General features: G+C 38.9%; 1 protein-coding gene across 2 annotated transcripts in view; it reads right to left on the bottom strand.

The window, feature by feature from the left end:
• LOC127647837 (tumor necrosis factor receptor superfamily member 16-like) overlaps positions 1-20,883 on the bottom strand; it is a 142,403-nt gene that overhangs the window by 105,203 nt on the left and 16,317 nt on the right. For both annotated transcript variants that reach the window (XR_007971108.1, XM_052132327.1), the window contains exon 3: positions 9,487-9,849. Coding sequence is in view for 1 of the 2 variants with exons in the window: in XM_052132327.1 (XP_051988287.1) it covers positions 9,487-9,849 (363 nt within the window). In the remaining variant the exon portion in view is untranslated. The remainder of the gene's footprint in view (positions 1-9,486; positions 9,850-20,883) is intronic.

The following is a 20,883-nucleotide window of genomic DNA, read 5'->3' as shown; positions in this document are numbered from 1 at the left end:
CAGTCCTCTTTATTTTTTCTTTCTTTATCAGTACCTTTCACTTGCTGTCTCTCCCTTAGTACACATCAGTCTTTTCAAGCCCCCCCCCCCCACACACACACACTCTTCCCTCTTTCTGGAAGGAAACGTTCACTCTCAAATTCTGGTTTATTTTATATATTCTGATTGAGTGTGCAACAACAGTTAAAAGATTTCTGAAAGCAGACTCTTTTTCTTTTTCTGTCTCTTTGAATTAGAGAAAGGGTATGTGAAATCAAGATATATGGATGTGTTTTCAGCCTGACCGAACTTAAAACCTGAGTGTAAATGAGTCCTCACTTTTATTGGGCTGAGATGGCAAAACGCAGCCAAGCCAGAGGTTAACAATTTTAAATTCTTCTCTTTTATTTCAGCCATTTTCTTTCTTAACCGGGCATTTCAGGATGACATGCCAAGTGTAAAGTGCTTATTAACCCTCAGCAGGGCACCTTCATTAATGAGGAGTCTTTATTCTCAGCCTCTCACAGTTCTGTTTTTTGGAATGGATTTAAATGCTGATCTGGCAACCCATTTAAAATGTATTATAATAGTTCTCTTTATCTAACTGAAAACACTCTTGAAAGACTGCATTTGTCACACACACATCAACCCTTATTCTCTCCTCGTATGAGTGTGTGTGTGTGTGTGTGTGTGTGTGTGTGTGTGTGTGTGTGTGTGTGTGTGTGTGTGTGTGTGTTAGAGTGTGCAACAGACAGACAGGAAGGAGGCGATAAGAGCCTGATGGGTGTGTGTGTGTGTGTGTGTGTGTGTGTGTGTGTGTGTGTGTGTGTGTGTGTGTGTGTGTGTGTGTGTGTGTGTGTGTGTGTGTACAGATGAATGCGGCTAAATGAACAGAGGCTTTGCAGTTAAGTGCTCTGATTATCTGCATTAATTACACTAACAGGAGGCATTAAAACATGCATACACATAAACTGTAAACACAAGCATACACATTATTACTCTGTCTTAAACAGGGATGTGTGTTTTAAACGATATATAAAAATACTTTTTTGAGACCATTTGATTAGCCCATTGCTGTGTGTATACATGCATGTGTTTATGTATGTGTCTGTGATGTTATGTTTACATCATAAGCGAACAATGTGACAAATCTAGAACATTCCCGCTATAATTAACAAAGCCGTCCACGTAGTTGATGAGCAACTCTAGAAAACTTCAATGTTCCTGATATGATATGATATGACATATGATACAAAAAAGCCATCCACACTGCGAACGAGTGACTCGACAAAACTAGAATGTTACCAATATAATCAACAAATTGTCTACACTGAGAACGTGCAACTCGACAAAACTAGATTATTCCCAATGTATTCAACAAAGCTGCATACACTGCAAACGAGCGACTTGACAAACTACAACATTTCTGGTATTATCAATAAGCTTTCAAAACTCCGAACGAGCAATTTGACAAAACTTTAACGTGTCCGTTATAGTCAACAAAGCCATTCACACGGCGAATAAGCTACTCTATAAAACTAGATTGTTCCCTTTATAATTAATGAAGATGTCTATACTGCAAACAAAGGGACTCAAGATGACAAAAATTCTGAATGTTCTGATTACGTTTAAGAAAATCACAAAGAAACGAATTAAACACGTTAACTTTGGCCCTACTTAATACATTTTGTGTTCATGATATACAATCACCGACCATTTTATTAGGAACACCTGTACACCTACTTATTCATGCAATTACCTACAGGTATCAGACAATCTTGTGGCAGCAGTGCAGTGCATAAAATACTACAGATATGGGTCATGAGCTTCAGTTAATGTTCACATCAACCATCAGAATGGGGAAAAATTAGTATCTCAGTAATTTCGACCGTGAATTGATTGTTGGTGCCAGATGGGCTGGTTTGAGTATTTCTGTGACTGCTGATCTCCTGGGATGTTTACGCACAACAGTCTCTAGAGTTTACTCAGAATTGTGCCAAAAACAAAAAAACATCCAGTGAGCGGCAGTTTTGCAGATGGAAATGCCTTGTTGATGAGAGAGGTAAATGGAGAATGGCCTGACTGGTTTGACAGAAAGGCTACAGTAACTCAGATAACCTCTCATTACAATTGCAGTGAGTAGAATAATATCTCAAAATGCACAACTGGCACCAAAAATCATGCCATGGTTGAAATCACTGAGATCACATTATTCTCCATTCTGATGGTTGATGTTCAAGAGAGACCCGTACCTGCATGACTTTATGCATTGCACTGCTGCCACACAATTGGCTAATTAGATAATCACATGAATAAACAGATGTAGAGGTGTACCTAAATTGATCATTGAGTGTAATAAATCCATTGAAAAACTTTAAAGTGGAGCTTTGGTGATGATGACGATTTTGCTTTTGAGTGAACCTGGGGTGGGGTTTCTTTCTTTAGGGACCGGCCGATTGAAAACCTGGAGTGGATTTGGAGCGGAGTGAACAGAATGCTTTGAGCAGAGAGAGGAAATTGCTGTTGTACCCACTCCACTCACCCACTCTGCTGTGCATCTGTGTGTATCAGTGAGAGTGTGTGATGTGATAGCTGTGATAGAGGTCACAAATTGAAACCCGAGTGTAAGAAACTCCAGCAGTCTTATTGATCCAACAAAGGAAAGAGCCCAGCACACACTCTCTCTCTCTCTCTTTACACACACACACACACACACACACACACACACACACACACGCACAGACACATGCCACTTAAATCTGTATTTGGCTGCAGGAAGTGATTCACCATGCTGCATGGACCACCAGTAAGGAGAGACTTGTCATTCTGTCATGTGTGCCAGTGACTCCAACTGTGGTCATTTTTATGAAAGAGCTTGCTTTTAATAAGTCCCTCTCATCAAAGGGCACATAGATGACTGGCCCACAGAGAGATAGACATGAAAGGGTCAGAAATACACAGACAGAGAGCGAGATGGCAAGAAAGAGGCTGTAAAGGTCACATATAAGGTCATTTTAAGGATGATGATGTGGCACTCACAGAGGGTGGTCTCTGGCTGGTGTGTGTGTGTGTGTGTGTGTGTGTGTGTGTGTGTGTGTGTGTGTGTGTGTGTGTGTGTGTGTGTGTGTGTGTGTGTGTAGGTTTGGGTGGATTACGGGGACCATTTTTAGGGTACAAACTGGTAATTACAAGTGTATTATAATATAAATGTGGCTTATGGGGACATTTCTAGTGTTCCCATAATTCAAAATGCTAAACTATGTTTTTTTTTTTTTTTTCAAATGTAAAAATGCAGAATGTTTTTTGTGAGGGTTAGGTTTAAGGGTAGGGGTAGTGTTAGGGAATATAATCTATAGTTCATATAGCATAAAAATCATTATGTCTATGTCAGAAGGATAGCCTCACCAACATGTGTGTGTGTGTGCACGCGTGCACGTGTGTGTGTGTGTGATGCTGCAGAACAAGGATTCTCTGTGCTAACTAAGCATACAAAAATGTTATTGAATGTTATAGTGAGAGTGGAAACATGTAGGTACATCCAACGCTTCTGCAACAGTTGTCAGATCAAGGCAAAAAGCATTAACATATAGCTAAATAAAGTAGATCTGCACACAAAAAAAAAACAAAAGTTTCAATCTAAATGATTTTCGTCAGGCCTGATGATGATGATTTTCATCATGGCAAACAGGCCTGATGAAAATCATTGCTGTTAATCAATAAAAGGGAATAATATAACAGTATGCGGATCTACTTTTTTTGGTTAATGTTATAATGGCAAACAATAGCCAGAACACTAAGCATTAAAAAAATATTTTTGCAGGTTGTTAAGTTTACTTAACTAAAGCAGTACAATTCTTAAACTTTTTGTCACAACTTGATTTAATTGCGTTCTATCCAATTAATTAAATCCAATGTGTAAAATGTAGCTTTGCTTACTCTATTTGAGTTAGGACTACGTGAATACATTTTGTAGCATTGATGAAACTGAGCATGCGATTTCCATTTCCAAGCTTGCTTTGCATGGGACTGGATGGGGTGAACAAATGTTGAAATATAAGGTGCTTTCCAAACCGCACATTCTACACTATTCTATAGTGCGAGTAGTATGTTAATACTGAAAATACAGCAAAAAGAAGTGTGTTTTAAGTACCCGGATGGTGCACTTTTTCAACCGTCAAAACACAGTGTGGAATGTTGGACACTTCATGCACTTAGCGCAAGTGGCTTGCCGTACATAGTGGAAGGGGCAGAGTTACCTAACTGCACTGCTGGTCTTACAAAACAATTGTAAATAATGAAGAATGTAGCAGTTAGCAAAACTTACAAATGTGAGTTGAGTGCTTTACCATCACCCCACACGGAGTGAATATATACATTGTTTAAGGTACAAGAATTGAACTGAGGATGGCTAACACGCTAAAGCTAGCAGCAACACATCGCATGCAATTGAAACGTCACTTCCATCGGCTGTTAAACGGCAAACTCTTCCAAATGTTAAGTGTGTTAATTTCTCATTTCTTCTGTGTGGTAAAAAACATTAAGTGTTCCATTTGGGAAAATACTACACTTTAAAAACTCAGACACTACATTGCTGAGTGCACAGTATATAGTTCCCCTTCTGTCACTCACTCGACACTGTGTCAATGATACCTGGCGGATCACCCGGCGCTCCCCTACAGAGCCTGTAGGACTACGTCGTCTCCGGCGAACAAAGCCTACAGTGCCTGCATGTCATGGCCATTCTGCAGGTACACCAGGCCAGGAATGCCACCTGTGGTCCAGGAATGCCACCTGTGTCTGAATCTGGTCGAGATGAGGGATGCCGACAAAGCTCGCTATCTCAACGCCCCCATCTCCCAGATTGGACTTTTCGACGACACGTTCGGGACTTTGCCCAGCAGTTCTCGGCAGTTAAGAAGCAGACGGAGGCCATCCAGCACATCTTTCCCCAGCGCGGCTCAAGATCCTGCCGCCGGGATCCACAAGCGCCGTTGTCACAGCCACCGGACACCGAGCACCCGCAGCCAGGGCCCAGTAAACATGGCCTCCCCGCCTTCGCACACCCGGCTGCCCACCTATGGCCCACCAGTTGTGACGAGTCTCGAGGACGGCCCAAGAGGCTCTCCTCCTCAGACGCAGACAGTTTCACTGTCCTTACACTTGCTCACCTGGCATTTAATAGGCCCAATGATTAATAAAGTAAATCAGAAATTTGTAGGACCATTCTCCCCAGAAGTATAACTCTGTGGCTCTATCAAAACCGTTGGCTCAACCAATAGCGTCTGTTTGATTCCGGAGGATCTGTTTTTCGACCAAAGGCAGAGGGGTGAGTTGTCAGGAAGCATGTTCGAAAACATTCTTCTTTCATTTTGCTTTTAGTTTTTTTGGTGATGCTAGTGGCAAAGAAATTATACACAGCACCTTTACGTTAGTATCATCACTACTTTTAGTTAGTTACTCCTCAACACTGCCAATAGATCTTAGTTCTTTTCCCATTTTGTCTCCTTTATCCGTACTCTTGAGATATTTTGTCTCTCCTGCGCTCTTCTCTCCTTTCCTCTCAGGACAGAAGTTGATGAGATCAAAGGCATATGTGTGCTGGAGCTGCTGCCAATGAAGCTGAACGAATGTGTGCGAAAGTGTGTGTAAGTGACAACACTTGCAGATGCTTTATGATTTAAGGGTTCCATCTGCACATATATCTCTCATCTTCTTGTGGCACACACACATTACATTAGGCACACTGCGAGTCAATAAACTGCTGTTCATCCACCCATTTTCAGGACATGGATAAGCAGAACACTCTACGCTTTAACCAACATTCCCTCAAAACACTGGCGACATTGTCACTGATGGCCCAATCAAAATTCAGCTAAAAGTCCTTAATAGTTAAGTCTGACTTTTCTCTGTGTTAATATACTTCTCAAATCTCCAATCACATTGCAAGGCTATAACTACTAATCAAAAGTTTAGATGTTCTGAAGTTATGTTTCTCATGATCCTGCTTACATGACTGAAATAAATTCTGCCTTGGTATGAACTTTAAAAAAATATATTTTTTAACAAAAATTATATTTTGAAATGGATAAGATGGACTAAAGCAGACAATAAGGGGCCAACTTTTTAGGCATCCCAGTTGGATACCTCATGAAGCTGGTTGAGAAAATGCCAAGATTGTAGACTTGTAATCCATACAAAGGGTGGCTACTTTAAAGAATCTGAAATATAAGATCTATGTATAAGATAAAATATATTGAACTCTGTGTAGTGTACTTCAGAGAATTACAGTCTCTCACGTGACAAATGCACATCACTGACTGAAATAAAATCTGCCCTTCACACTCCAGACACACTCTTTCTCACAATCTCAAAAACACACACAATGTGCTGACACCAAAACTCAAAATAACACAATGTGCTGACACCAAAACCCAAACTAACACATCCACAAAAGCTTCCACAGCAGCAGAAGGCATAATGGCCCTCATACACACACACACACACAGCCCGAGGCATTAGACATCAGATGGACCCACCGTTCAAGTGGTAGCATACTAATCCAATGACACGCCATATTACATGCCCTCTCCAGCCATGGAAACAGTGCTTCCTCTGTGTGTGTGTGTGTGTGTGTGTGTGTGTGTGTGTGTGTGTGTGTGTGTGTGTGTGTGTGTGTGTGTGTGTGTGTGTGTGTGTGTGTGTGTGAGTGTGTTAATTAGGTACAAAAAAGGGCTATCATTTCACTTGCTTTCTACTGAGGGCACAGCGTTCCTTAGCTCACCACTGATAGGATGCAACTGTTAAGGCTAGTTCTCACTGCCTCTACAAACACCAACACCCATCGGTTGTTGAGCGGTTGTTGGGTTTTATTAGATCAATGTTGTCTATGCTTGTTGGTGTTTTAAAGAGATCAAGAAATCATAGGCATTTCAGAGCTCGCTCCCGTGAGCGACGATCGCAATATTTGAATTATCAAAGACGCGATTTGAGAGAAATGCTGACGCGTCGCCGATGTCAGCGAGATATCTACTGTCAGTGATTTTATTAGAATAGGAAACAGCAAAATGTCCCTCTGTGACAGCTCTGGGCTCTGTAAAGAGCAAAAAAAGAATGGGAACTGTTATTTATCAAAAAGCCAGAGGACTTTTTAGTATTTGGTTTTAATGACATTAGGTATGAAGAAAGGGGGCATTCTAATTCAGTGGTAAAGTCTGGTGGAAGTTAGTAAACATGGCTTATAGCGCATTTAACCAAGCTCTAACAGAGATCTGTTTCTCAAATGTAGGGGCATCTTTTTTTTAGGTGGGGGGTTAATGAAAAGAATAGATTTTGATGGAGAACGTAACACCAAATCTAGAATAAATCATGTTAACCAAATGGTGTGCATGTGTTAAGCGTGTGTTTTTGCGTGTGTCAGTAGGTTTAACCTTTTTGACTATTGTGACCTCTATAACTACAGGGCCATGCATAGAACATCAACACTTTAACCACTAAACTGCAAGGCCACTAGCAGAAAATGCGGACACATGTGGAAATGTGTTGATGCATGTGTATTTATCAGTTTTTTTTTAATCATTTTTTTAAGGCACTTATAATTGGCAAAGTTTAAACTCTTTCTTTAGCGCAGCGGTTGACTGCTGTCCTTCCATTCAGGACGAATTAGCATTTACAACTCAAATGCGATATGGTCACATGTTTTTTCGACCACATTCGTATGTGGTTTTTAAGATCTGATCACAAAACATTTTTGACCCCGGTTGGACCTGTATTTAGTGCTGACCACATGTGATCAAATCACCTGAAAAGCATCCTAAAACCAGATGTAAAGGGGTCTAAAGGAACGATTTCCTTAAAGATGATGTGTGTACTTTTGTAAAAAAAAACTTTTGTATACCATCTTAAAGTGGCACTATGTAAGCTTTTTTGGGTTAAAAATGAACAAATTGCCATTATTGAGTACATAAACAATCAGGGTTCAAAACAATGTCCTTACTTTACCCCTATTCACAACGGTAAGCCTATAAAACTGATTTGTATTTTGAGCTGTCGAGTTCGATTTAGCATGAAATCACTGCCTTATGACGTTCATCTTTGCGTCATTACGTCATGTCCGCACACACAGGAAGGAAGTGCCGGCTGTCTCGTGTTCCAGCTGGAGAAACAAACTACACTGTTCAGCTCTGTTCACACTCACAGTTCAGGACAGCATTGCACCAGTCTAGATGGATGTTTATCTGTTATCCATTTGGCGAAGTTGTTTACCTGCTATAATGCTTGGATATGTTTTCTGGTAGGGTTGTTGAAGCTAATATTACTTGTCATGCTTTTATGAATTGAACATTACTCGTGTGTTAACGGATCTATGTTGTCCGGTGAAGTTACTGTGACATGTTTAATATGTATAACTTCTGAAATTGACTTCTTGTAATTGTTATATATTGAATATTTAAGCATATTATTTTTATGTTTAATAAAGTATATTTTATCCTCATCATTACTGAATCCTCATTTTATATTAAAATGTGATGGTGTTATTGTTTGCATTGCATGGACATGTTATTGTAATAACTGAGGCTGGAAAATATAGTATAAAAAAAATAAAGTCTTCTATTGAACTTGTATCAGTCATATCATGAGTTGAACCTCTTAAACTTTAAAGAAGATAAAACACTTGAATAATCATATTAAGATCTACTTAAGAGAGGAGAGTAAATATGTAAATAAGAGTGTTTTTTATCTTCATCAAAGCAAATCATATTTCCGTTTCAAATGTTTAATCGTATAACGTAATATCAACATGAAAATTGCAGGTTTTGACTCCGGCTCCAGCCATGATCACGCACAGTCAATGTCCAGGTGGCTCAATTTGGGAGATTCATTCACCAGACTGACATAATGTATTTTTTCACAAATTGCTTGCAATTTTAAGTTTCAACCACAGATGTCAATAGAGAGCACAAAGTTATGTATTTCAGCTTTAAAATGCAGTCAACTAATCCATTTGTATGTTGATTTCACCTAAAATTGCAACACTGTGGCTTTGTGCCGCTATCAAAACAATGTCTGAGTGGCCCTTCCAGCCTGACACAGAAACATTAGCTCAACCAATGGTGTAAGGTTGGGGTGGAACTATATGTGTGTACAACTAATGAAAAATGGGGATAGCTTTATGTTTAAAAGTGATTAATTTTGCAATTACGTTTGGTGACGCTAGTGGCACAGATATAGCACTTGTGTGTAATATTTTGTACGTCTATATGACTATTTTTCATTGAAGAACATTTCTTACTCTTCTAATAAAAGTTTTCCCCTGCTGGCATCTACAGGAGCATCCCTACAGTCCTTGTGCTAAAATACTAATGGTCAGACCTCTCATGGAAACACCTGCATTCTGTTTCATTCGTTGTTCCGTGTCTAGGTTTTTTAACATGTTCTGTGCGAACAGACACTTAGAATGTATGTTTGCCATTTTTTGGTTAGATGTGTGTGTTTGTGTGATTCTCTCACCATGACAGATTGCGTCTACATAGGGTGTGCAATTTCTGATCAGAGTCTCTGTCTGCACCTCGCAGATGGTGCAGGGTAGGCAGGGGTCCAGGGAGCTCTCCTGATCCGAGAAGGTGTCATCTATACACTCCTCACAGATCGTGTCGTGGTCGTAGTCGCAGCGCATCATCACCCCCTGACCGCGCGGACACACAGTGCAGGGCTCACACTGGCTCGACAGAACATTTAGGAAATAGCCATAGTTGCACACGCACACAGCATCATTAGAGTCAGTACAGGGCGTCTGCATACGCATGAGACCTGTGCATTCATGGCATGTCTGGCACCTCTCTGTGTGACTGTAGAGCACAGAGAACGTCTCACCTGGAGAAACAAAGAAATAATCAGAATGGCAAAATAATTTCAACCTGCCAAAAAAAGTTATACGGCTTTGATAAAACAAGAGACTGAGTAAATGATGACAGAATCTTAATTTTTGAGTGAACTGTGCTTTTGGAGTAACTGACAAATGGTAAGGAAGGGACTAGTTAAAATAAAGAGGACAAAAATTACTAATGAAGGAAAGGAATCAAAGCACAGACAAACACAGAGAGAAGAAAAAAATGAAAAATGGTTTCTATTAAAATAACATCTTAAAGCCAGCTTAAGATGTTTTTTTAAGGTCTTAGCTGGTCTCTCAGCTTTTTTAGGCTAGAGGGTTATTAGCTTATTGGGCAGGTATACCAGCTAGACCAGCTAGAACCAACTACTGTAAGCTTAGTTTGATTTAAGCTGTGTTTTTCAGCATGGGAATAGGAGGGCTGTGCTTTAGACATCGGTAAAAAGGTTAACGACATTGACTGGATTGTGTTATAGAGGTCTGTGTTTGTGTGTGTGTGCTCTTTTATTTATCTGTATTTGGCACTGATTCCAGAGTACAGTCAAAACAAGTCATTGCAGGGATTACTGTATACACACTGAATCTGAATCTTATTTGAATTGCTCTTGGCTCAAAACTAATGCTCAAAACCTTCCAGATTTTATAATTACTGTGTAGTCCACAGGTGAGATGGCGAAAATCGAATGAATGCGTTCATGACCTCAAGACTAGACTATGTAATGTATTACTGCCAGGAGGTCCTGCAAGTTCAATAAATAAACTTCAGTTGGTTCAAAATTGTTAGCAGCCAGAGTGCTGTCTAGAACCAAGAAATATGATCATAATAGCCCATTTTATCATCGTTACATTGGCTATCTGTTCAATTTCGTGTTCATTTTAAAATTCTGTTAAATACGTACAAAGCTTTGAATGGTCTAGCTCCAGAGTACTTAAGTGACCGTCTATTATGCTATATTCCGTCATGTTTATTACCATGTAGAGTCCCTGTAGCTTTACTGGTAAAGCATGGCACTAGCAACACCAAGGTCATGGGTTTAGTTCCCAAGGAACACACAAACTGATAAAAATTAATACTTTGAATGCACTGTAAGTTGCTTTGGATAAAAGCGTCTACCAAATGCATTGATGTAAATGGTACAAGGTTTGGCTGGTTGACATGTGTAGTTAGCCCCTGCTGGTAGATGCCATAACTACACCATTATATGGGCAACATATTATTTCTCCATTGGTTGCCATTAAAGGTGGCCATGAATCGTGATAAAATTACATTTTGGCAAGCAACACATAAATAGCTACATTTTCATTATATTTCAGTAGATGTTGTGCCAGTACTTGTTTTGTAGGGCTCTTAAAATCATATAATGGACTTATATTTTCCCCTGTCTGCTGCCCAAGTTTGTCAGGACTTGTCATGTACTTTCTGGGCTGCCATTGAATGAGATAGGAATGCTGAGGGATAGCTTTTAAAATTGCCCTTTTTTTTCACCTGTAGTTTATCGACTGTATGGAAAGGCGAGAGAGGACAGGAAATGATGGAGAGAAGAGGAGGGAACAGGATCAGCAAATGACATAAGCCAGATTCGACTTTGCATCACCATTTTGAACTCCAGCTCAAAGTCTCTGAGCATATGCTCCTCTAGTCATGGCTCCAACTTGTTATTTTATAGTGAATTTAATAGGACTTTTGTCTTTTTGTCTTTGCTTTTTTTCTCTGATTTGTCTTTTTTTCCTTCCAAGAACTTTTACTAGGTTTGGAATGGAATAGGCCTAATGCTTTTTTAATACTGAATACTTTGCAATATTGTATAGTATGTATATTACTTTTATTGTAAAAAAAAATTGCATTTGCAACAGTAAACAATAATCATCAATAATGGCTGAGTTCGGAATGGCATAATACCATAGTAATCATACTATTTCTGCCAGATATAGCTATGGCAGAATTAATGTGAGTAGTAATGTGACAATGTTTCAAACAGCATGCTATTCTGTTAACATGTGATCTCAGTATGTTTGTCCCAAGTGTCATCCAATTCAGTGTTTCCCAAACTTTTTTCTGCCACGGGCACGGCACACTTTTTAAGACTAAAAAATTTTACGGCACACCATTATCCCACATAGGCTAACCCCGTCGTCAATATTGTACCTTTTCAAGGACTTGTCCATATTTTTATCATTGTCTGTAATTTTGATGGACAGGGTTGTAAATATTCCATCATAATCTATTATTACCTGTCATTTTAATGTTCATATTTTAATGATAATAAGACATTTAATAGCTTTTATTTTTGTTCACATTTTCATTTTTAATCATGAACTTACAGGACGAATATATAGTAGATTCTACATTTATTTATTTATGAAGAAAACAGATGAACAACAGAGACACCACACGAAGCAGATGAATGCTTTTTTCCCCCACAGTGACAGCGGAGGCAACTAAAACACGACATATGAACAACGCAATATTACAAAAAAACTAATCCGATTAAAATGTGAACAAAACACATAAAATATGAACTGAACAGAACTCAATCAACAAGTCAAATCTTCCTCCTGGTCCGCATCGACTTGTGTGCTCGCCTGTGCGTAATCAAACGCATCAAGGGAGACTGATGTAATTGTCTTTAGACGACTTCTCGTGGCAGTTTAATAGTTCTGGAGGCTGAACTCGGCGTCAAGTGCCGCATTGTCCTCCACATGACAAGAGTTGGGAAAGAGGGGCAATTTTATGAGTTTGCCATGTAAAAAGCGGGAAGTGTGCACAGTAAACATTGAAAACATGTATTTGGAAGAGAGAAAAAGCTTGCAGTTGCTTTGATAGTAGAAAGTAATAAAATGACTCATTTATGTTTAGGTCAAAGTGTTTTCTTGGTGAATTTAAATTAGTTCAGTAACTGGGGTCTCTGATATTCGGAAGGGATAAGGTATTATTTCATTAAAAGAAATTATGAGACATTCAATGACTCTTCACAAATTTGGACAGTTTTTTTATATTTCTTGTTGCTCTCAAAGACATTATTGGTGAAGCAAAAATGTGAGTGTGAAAAACACTTTGGTGTAAAGTCACTTTATAGACTTCAATGTATTCTGCAGCGCTGATGCAAGTCAAGTGAAAGTCCCTTAACGTGTATAAATATCACTCACTTCTGCACATTAATCATTGCTCTTCACAATCACAAAAGTGACCGATTATGGTTTCAAAACGGCGAAATTCTCCAAAAGGTGAGGAGTTTAGATCCCAGATTTTTTAATTTTTTATGCATTTATTTATTTGGTGGAATTTTATAATTTTCCACGGCACACCTGACAGCCTTTCACGGCACACTAGTGTGCCGCGGCACAGTGGTTGGGAAACACTGATTCAATTAGCTTCTCAGAAATCAAAATGTACATTTTCTGTGAAAATGTCTTGACTCTTAGTAATAATTCATACAATGATCAAAAAGAGATGTTAAAATTTGCGGCTGATATTACTTCTGGATCATCAATCAAACAAGAAATGCAAATGTTATTCAACTGCTTTGTCGGATACAATATTCCAGCATTTTTCACTTTGTCAAATGAAGTAGGTAATCCAGGTATTCTGTGTATACAGAAAATGTGCATGCTGTGCACAGGATACACACTATCTGCAGCTATATGGTAGTATGTTACTTTGACTTACCGGTAGCTCTTGAAAATGTATCTCTTAATAAATAAAAATGCTCTGTTTGGGTTTACAGTAGATCTTTTCTCAAGATGTTGTCCTTTGAGAGAGTTTGAGCTGCCATAGGAAAATAAAACATTAATTTCACATGCATTTTAGAATATATTTGGAATATTATATAGAAAGCTATAAATTATTCAGTAGGTTTGTTTGTGGTGAGTTCCGGTGAACTCGGGTTTGGGAAACAGAATGTGTTAAACAGGCATTTTTGATAACATGAAGTTTGAAGGGTTTAAAATTCACTCCCTTGATTATTTTTTTTAACAGAAGAGGAGTTAGCAAGCAGTAGTGTAGTCTAGGGCATATGCAGACATATGCCGTATGCCCACCTATCTTTCTTAGGATTTGACATATGCCTACCTAAAATAAGTGGATATGTATGGCCGCCAGAACAACGAGTAGGCTTTTGACTTAGAACTTTTTTAATCTACTAATTAACACTTTTCAAAACTCCCTTGGTTCTTAGATTGTTCTCGTGAGAAACAGACTCCAGTAATCTCACACGTATCTCCTAAACAATGTCTCAATCTGTGCTAATATTCACTAAAAACAGTCAAAGATTTCAATCACATTCACAATCTTCAGGCAAAATATCTTTTAGTATGTCACTGTCAATTGTCCCATATGGGTCTATTATTATTTCTTCTAAGGAATTATAGTAGAAGAAAGTGGCGAGAAAGCTGATAGATTAATTAGAGTTCTCACAATCATAGAAAACCTGGAAATATAAAGGGATTTTGAATTGTAATTTCAAAGCCTGGAAAAATCAAGCAAATTAAATCTTAAAACCTTATGGAAATTGCATTAGTGAATATGCTGTAAATGTACTTGTCAGCCTGATCTCATTAAAATTATGTTACCGTGGCAAAATTTTTACCAAACAAAATTACGTGCTTTATTACACGTTTTGCTGCAGTTTCCCAGTAAAATGTCCAGCGGGCCTATACAGCAACAACGACTTGTATTCCCTTTCACATAAATCAAGTAAAAAGGCTGATTATCAGTTCATAAACTCTTACCTTTCAACCTGTTTCTCACACAATGCTATCTTATGATATCAAAACACTCTTCCTAGAGCAAGACTTGTAAGGCGATACATTTTAACATCTGCATTACATAACCAAATACATTTACAAGCTTGTTCGAAGTAATCAAACTGTGCAGTAGCTCAACTGATCAAGCATTGTGTTTTTGATGCAAAGGACTAGAGTACAAGTCCTGAGGAGCAACACATGAGCTATAAATGTCATAGAAACACCACAAAATGATGTGGTTGCTTCAGCTATTGTGTTTTTCATCTTACATTTGCTTTATATGACACACCTAAGTTTATGTTTAGGGTAGGGAGATAGGTTTTGTTTATTTACAGTAACATTCGATAGAGCATTAACCTTAAAAACCTCATCTGTCTAGAAGAAAATTGAACTTGATTGTAGCGCCACAAAGTGGACATTTCACCACGGAACTGCCACCATACATGTAAGAAACCACATAACATATTTAAACAAACACAGAGAGACATCTAAATAAACAAACACAGAGAGAGAGAGAGAGAGAGAGAGAGAGAGAGAGAGAGAGAGAGAGAGTGAGTGAGTGAGTGAGTGAGTGAGTGAGTGAGTGAGTGAGGTTATTTAAACAGCAAAAAGAGTCAGGGGATCCAATAAAGAGAGAGAGAGAGAGAGAGAGAGAGAGAGAGAGAGAGAGAGAGAGAGAGAGAGAGAGAAACACAGGATTCTGTGGAAAACAGCTGATGAATAAAAGGAGAACAGCAGGACACTGTTAGAGCTCCATGGAAATTTTCAATATAATTGTCATTTTAAGACCATTTTATGCCACTGTTATAATGATAATATAATAGCACAATAAAGCAAGTACACCCTTTCAAAGAGCAATTAACTTTTAATTCTTAATAATATTCAGTCATTGGAATTGGAACGTCAAAAGAAGACCCCTCTCAATCTCCCAAAAAAACTGGATAGGATGGTTATGTTTTAGATGAGCTTTTAGGTTAGTTGTATTGCCACTTTTCGTTGTTACTGTTTTTAAACAAAATCGACATACCGGCTTGTTCACGTTAATGGGCTCTCCACTCTCATTCGGCATAGAGCCAAAAATGTTCCCACACCGGAGCTGTGGAATGCGGCTTTGAAACCAAGTCCATTTGGACTTATTCTGCCAAACTTTCTGGTTGGAATGATGCAGTCATCGGGAAAAACACCTATTAGCCTCGAGTAACATGTTATCTTCACCTGCCACTGTCCGTTCTGTGTGTGTGGAAGAGCTGCCTGAGCCCATCTTGTATTACCATATATAGCCTACATAAAAATGAATGGTTATTTGTTTTATTTTTGTAGTATAATGTGCTTTTCTGAGTAAAGTGAATTTGTTTTCCTACTTAGAAATATAAATTGAAATGATTTGATATCACGGAAAAAGGCACCACCGACAGCAGTAAAAGGCACAAAAAAAAGACATTTGATTTAATTAAGGGACACAGTTGTCCAGCATCTGTATTTTCACAAAGTTTAATTGCATAAATGATATTGAAAAGTATAGCCTATATACAGTATATAGCCTATATATTTCTACAGAAATCTGTTCCATGGATGTTCTGCTAAATTTATTGGAAGAAATAAAAATTGATACAAAAAGATTGTTGACACATAAGCATAGAGCTTAAAAACAGTTGTGGCCCAGATAAATTGGTCTTGAAGAATTTGATGCGATGTGTTTGAATTTGAGTTTGTATTAAAAGCTCTTTTGATTGCTAAATGAGACTTTGGAATCTTGGCTAATCTGAGCACAACATGAGACATTAAACAAGTGAGACACTTTGATGGAAAAACTCAAAGTTGGAGACACAATTGAGATATTAAAGTTATCACATTTGTGATTTCTCTTTCCTACAGGGAGACAAAAATCTGAATGTGACCCATAAGCAGGGGCGGAGTACTGAAAAATCATACTCAAGTAGAAGTACTGTTTGTTCCCAAAAGATTTCGTGTGAGTAGAGTAAAAGTAGCTGTCCTAAAAACTACTCAAGTAAGAGTAAAAAGTAGCTCATTTAAAAGTACTCATGAGTAGTGATTATTGAGTACCGAGTTGCAAATCATATGCCTCATTATAATAAACACTGTATGTCAACTTTTAAAATACATCTCTTATCTATAATAAACACTACATGAATCATGAAATCATATAAAATCATGAATGAGACATGATAACAGAAATGAAAAGATTAAAAAGTTATTTTCAATACACTGATCACCATTTTAAATCGTAATGTATGAAACAATAACATTAAAATCAGTTTATGTGTATTTCCGTTAATGCCGACAGAGCGTTAATTGTTGTGTGTAAAACATGTTCAAACAATGCAAGGAATGCAAAAAAATGCTAAATAAGCAGGTCATGTCCTGCACAATAGAGGAGGCAGAGCAGGCATGGGAAAAGTTGTTTGGTACAGGGGCAACATGAGGGGCTCATTTGGTCCATACAATAAAAGTGAATTGGTGCTAAAATATTGAAGCTCCACAAATTCAATTAAATTACAACTCTAGCCACGGCTTTAGACGAGGCGACCCCTCTGGTAGAGTGAGCCCTGATACCTACTGACGAAGCTTGACCGCGTGCCTCGTAGGCCAGGGCAATAGTGCTCCTTACCCAATGCGACATAGTCTGCTTGGTGGTGGCCGCCCCCCTGTTGCGGCCCCCATGGCAAACAAATAGATGCCCTGACTTACGCCCCTGGCTAGTGTGGTGGACATAAGTCTGAAGGGCATGGACTGGACAAAGTCTGTGAAGTCTTTCCTGCACCGGCGTTGTAAACGGTGGGGAGCAGAAGGCTTCGAGAGTGACGAGAAAGGAAACTTAGGCAGGTAGTCAGGATGAGGGTGAAAAATTGCTTTAGACATTCCTGGTGTAAAATCTAAGCAGGCTGGCAAGACAGACAGAGCCTGTAGATCCCCAATTCTTTTTAGAGAAGTAATTGCCATAAGAAAAACTATCTTGAGAGTCAGAAGTTTATCAGACGCTGACTCTAGAGGTTCGAAGGGGGTCTCAACCAGACCCTCAAGGACTATTGCTAAGTCCCATGAAGGGATCCTGGTCCTAGCAGGAGGTCTCAGTTGCATGGCTCCATGAAGGAAGCGAGCGAGCAGAGGATGTCTCCCCAATGGCACCCCGTCAATCAAGGGGTGGCAAGCCGATAGAGTGGCCACGTAAACCCTGAGAGTGGTGGGGCATGTGCCTGCTGACAATTTTTCCTGCAGAAAGTCCAGAACTGAAGCAATCTGGCAGTTAACTGGATCTGCATTATGTGCACTGCACCATCTTTCAAAGACACCCCATTTCTTGGCGTAACTTCTTCTAGTAGAGGGAGCCCTAGCACTTAGAATGGTCTCGATAACTTCAGGTGAAAGCCCAGTGTCCCTCAGTTGGTACCATTCAGGGGCCAAACATAAAGGTTCAACAGCTCGGGCTGGGGATTAAATATTGTCCCCTGCACCTGAGACAGAAGATCCCTCCTGTCCGGAATCGCCCAAGGTGAGCCGTCGAGGAGAGACATTATCTCCGAGAACCATACCCTATTCGAGAGAGCTCGTCATGGAGGTCATCAATGAAAGGAAGGGACTGATGAGGCGTTCCCTTCCTTTGGCCACCAGACAGAAATCTGTTCTCCAACTTGGAGCATTTGGGGGTCTCTTGTTCGCGTGGCCAGTCTAATTGAAGCCTGGCCACTGCACGAGTAATCACCTCGAGTATTTCCGCCGATAATTTATTATCATGCCCAGAATGCTCGGAGGTGGGTAACCCGAAGTCCGCAGACTCAAGAGATTCATGGTCCCCCTCATGAACTGAAGAGGCGCTGGAGCGCACTTCAGGATCACAGGAAGGATCAGCTTGATCTGGGGTGAGAGCGAGTGACAGGGACAGACCCGTCTCTCGCTCCTCAGCCAGATCCATATGATAGCCCCACGATGGAAGTGTCGGCGCTGACTCTCGGAAGTAAGCAAGACGAGTACGAAGCATTTTGACTGAGAACAGATTGCAATGCTCGCAGAAAAGAGAAAGGTTACTGCGCACTGCCTAACAAAATCTAACTCCTAACAGAGGAATGTAGAAAGTTTCTGAAAGGCTCATGAAGCACACACATACAGAGTGATCTGAAGACAAAAGATCTGACGATGCACCTGTGACGCATCTATTTATAGTCCTGCTACAGGTGTATCCAATGATGTCACCAGCAGAGGCTATAAATTCTAGTTAATTTCATTGATGTGTTGCACACATATTTACAGCTAGTCACACCTAAAGTTGTTCACAAAGCACTAAGTCAGCGCACCATCAAAGTGTAGCTTTTTGACAGGGAACACAAAACTCCATAAAATGTTGGTTAATGGGAGAAAAATAACCTTGGGAGAAACCAGACTCACTGTGGGGGCCAGTTCTCCTCTCGATAACATTATGAATATAATGACGTTATTACTTATGTATAGTTCAGGTCATGGTTTAAAATTATTAAACTAAGTAAGTGTTAAGGGTCAGTGTTTAAACATAGATAGACTCAAACACAAATCACATAAATCAGCATAAAAGTAGTCTAATCCATGTGCCTCCAGCGGTTTAATCTATGTCTTCAGGAGTGATATGATAGATGTGGTGATAAACAGATCAATATTTAATTCATTTTTTACTATTAATTCTCCTCCCTGCTCAGTCAATTTATAGATTTAAATATTGATCTTTTTCTCTCCAACACCTGTCATACCAATTCTGAAGTCATGGATTAAACCACTGGAGTTGTATGTATTACTTTTATGATGCTTTTATGTGCTTTTTGGAGTTTCAACATTTTTGGCACCCCTTCACTGAAATATTCTTCTAAAAATCTTAATTTGTGTTCTGAAGAAAGAAAGCCATAGACAGATGTCATGATGGTGAGTAAATTATAAGAGAATTTTCAATTATTTCTTTAAGTAGCACATGGGGGGTCACATTGTCCTCCTTTTGAGATACAATGTTCAACATTGATTTAGTTCTTGTATCTTTTAAGCCCAGAAATATTTGTGTTCTCATTCTAATGCATGATGCACAATTTTCTGAAATTTGTGACTGGTGGAATATTCTGCTGAAGTATTGCTCTGTAAATGTTGATACTTTTCTATCAGGCATTAGAAAAAGCATGATAGAGGCTAAGCATAATTATAAATAATTTTATCTCTAATTTCCTGGTAAATTATTATACCAATTAACACACTCTCTACATCAGGGGTCAGTGTTTAAAAAAAATATTATTATTAAAAATGTCACTGTTTTATTCTATTACATTAATACTTTTAAAGCTACTCAAGTTATTCAGCCAAAAGCAGAGAGTGTTTTTCTCGTTTCCTTGTATTGTATTTATTCCTTTATATGACATAGCCTACTAGACAGTGCTCAGTTCGGTTTCATGTACACTTTAAGTCAAACATTTTGATGCAATACGTTTTTTGTCCCACTGTTTAAATTCACTTTAGACCAAGATTGGCTGAATTATAAAGTGTATATGATCATTTAGGCGTGTAACCGCATTCATGCTCAAACAGTGGCCGCTGTCAATCAAACAGCGCACAGCTACAGACACAAGGAAATAAAAAGTCAATCTTTTATATTTCATCTAGATCAACCAACCAGTGGTGCTCTTGCTATCACTATTGATGTAATAAACACCCCTGTTCTAGATGTAGAACATAGGCTAAATATAGAAAACTACTTAAAAGTTTGATCGAGGACATCTCTCTTTTTCCAATAAACATCTAGATAATTTTATCGCACAGCCCTATTGATAACATTGCATTAATATCTCACAGCAGCCCAGTAATATCAGTGATAGAATCTACATTATAGACACACAGAATCTAGTAAGCAGAAATATTAAATTTACCTCAATATGTTTCTTCAAATTAGAGGCAGGATTAATGCTGATATCTGGCTTGAGCAAGTTAAACTCACATGACACGATCAAGCAATTGGCCTTTTCACTGCGAAAAGCCCTTTCAGGTGCTGCTGTGATGTTCAGGTGTTGAACTGTGCTTGAGGCATTCTCCACAGTTGGTCTGATGGTCTCCAGATCTGCAGCTGCTATTCAAGTTTCTTATGCGGGATTTGATTTGACAGGAGTCACTCTCCCAGATCAAAATAAAATCAGGACAAGGAAGTAGCAAACAATGACGGTGGGAATATAGTGCAGTAAAAGTAGTTACAGAACTTAAAATATACTCAAGTACAAGTAAAAGTATAAAAAAAGGTAGACTACTTAAAAAAGTAA

Source organism: Xyrauchen texanus, chromosome 8 (assembly GCF_025860055.1).
Source record: "Xyrauchen texanus isolate HMW12.3.18 chromosome 8, RBS_HiC_50CHRs, whole genome shotgun sequence".
In the NCBI taxonomy this organism is placed as follows: Eukaryota; Metazoa; Chordata; class Actinopteri; order Cypriniformes; family Catostomidae; genus Xyrauchen; species Xyrauchen texanus.
The sequence above is the reverse complement of the archived record's forward strand: the minus strand, read 5'-3'. Positions and strand labels throughout refer to the sequence as shown.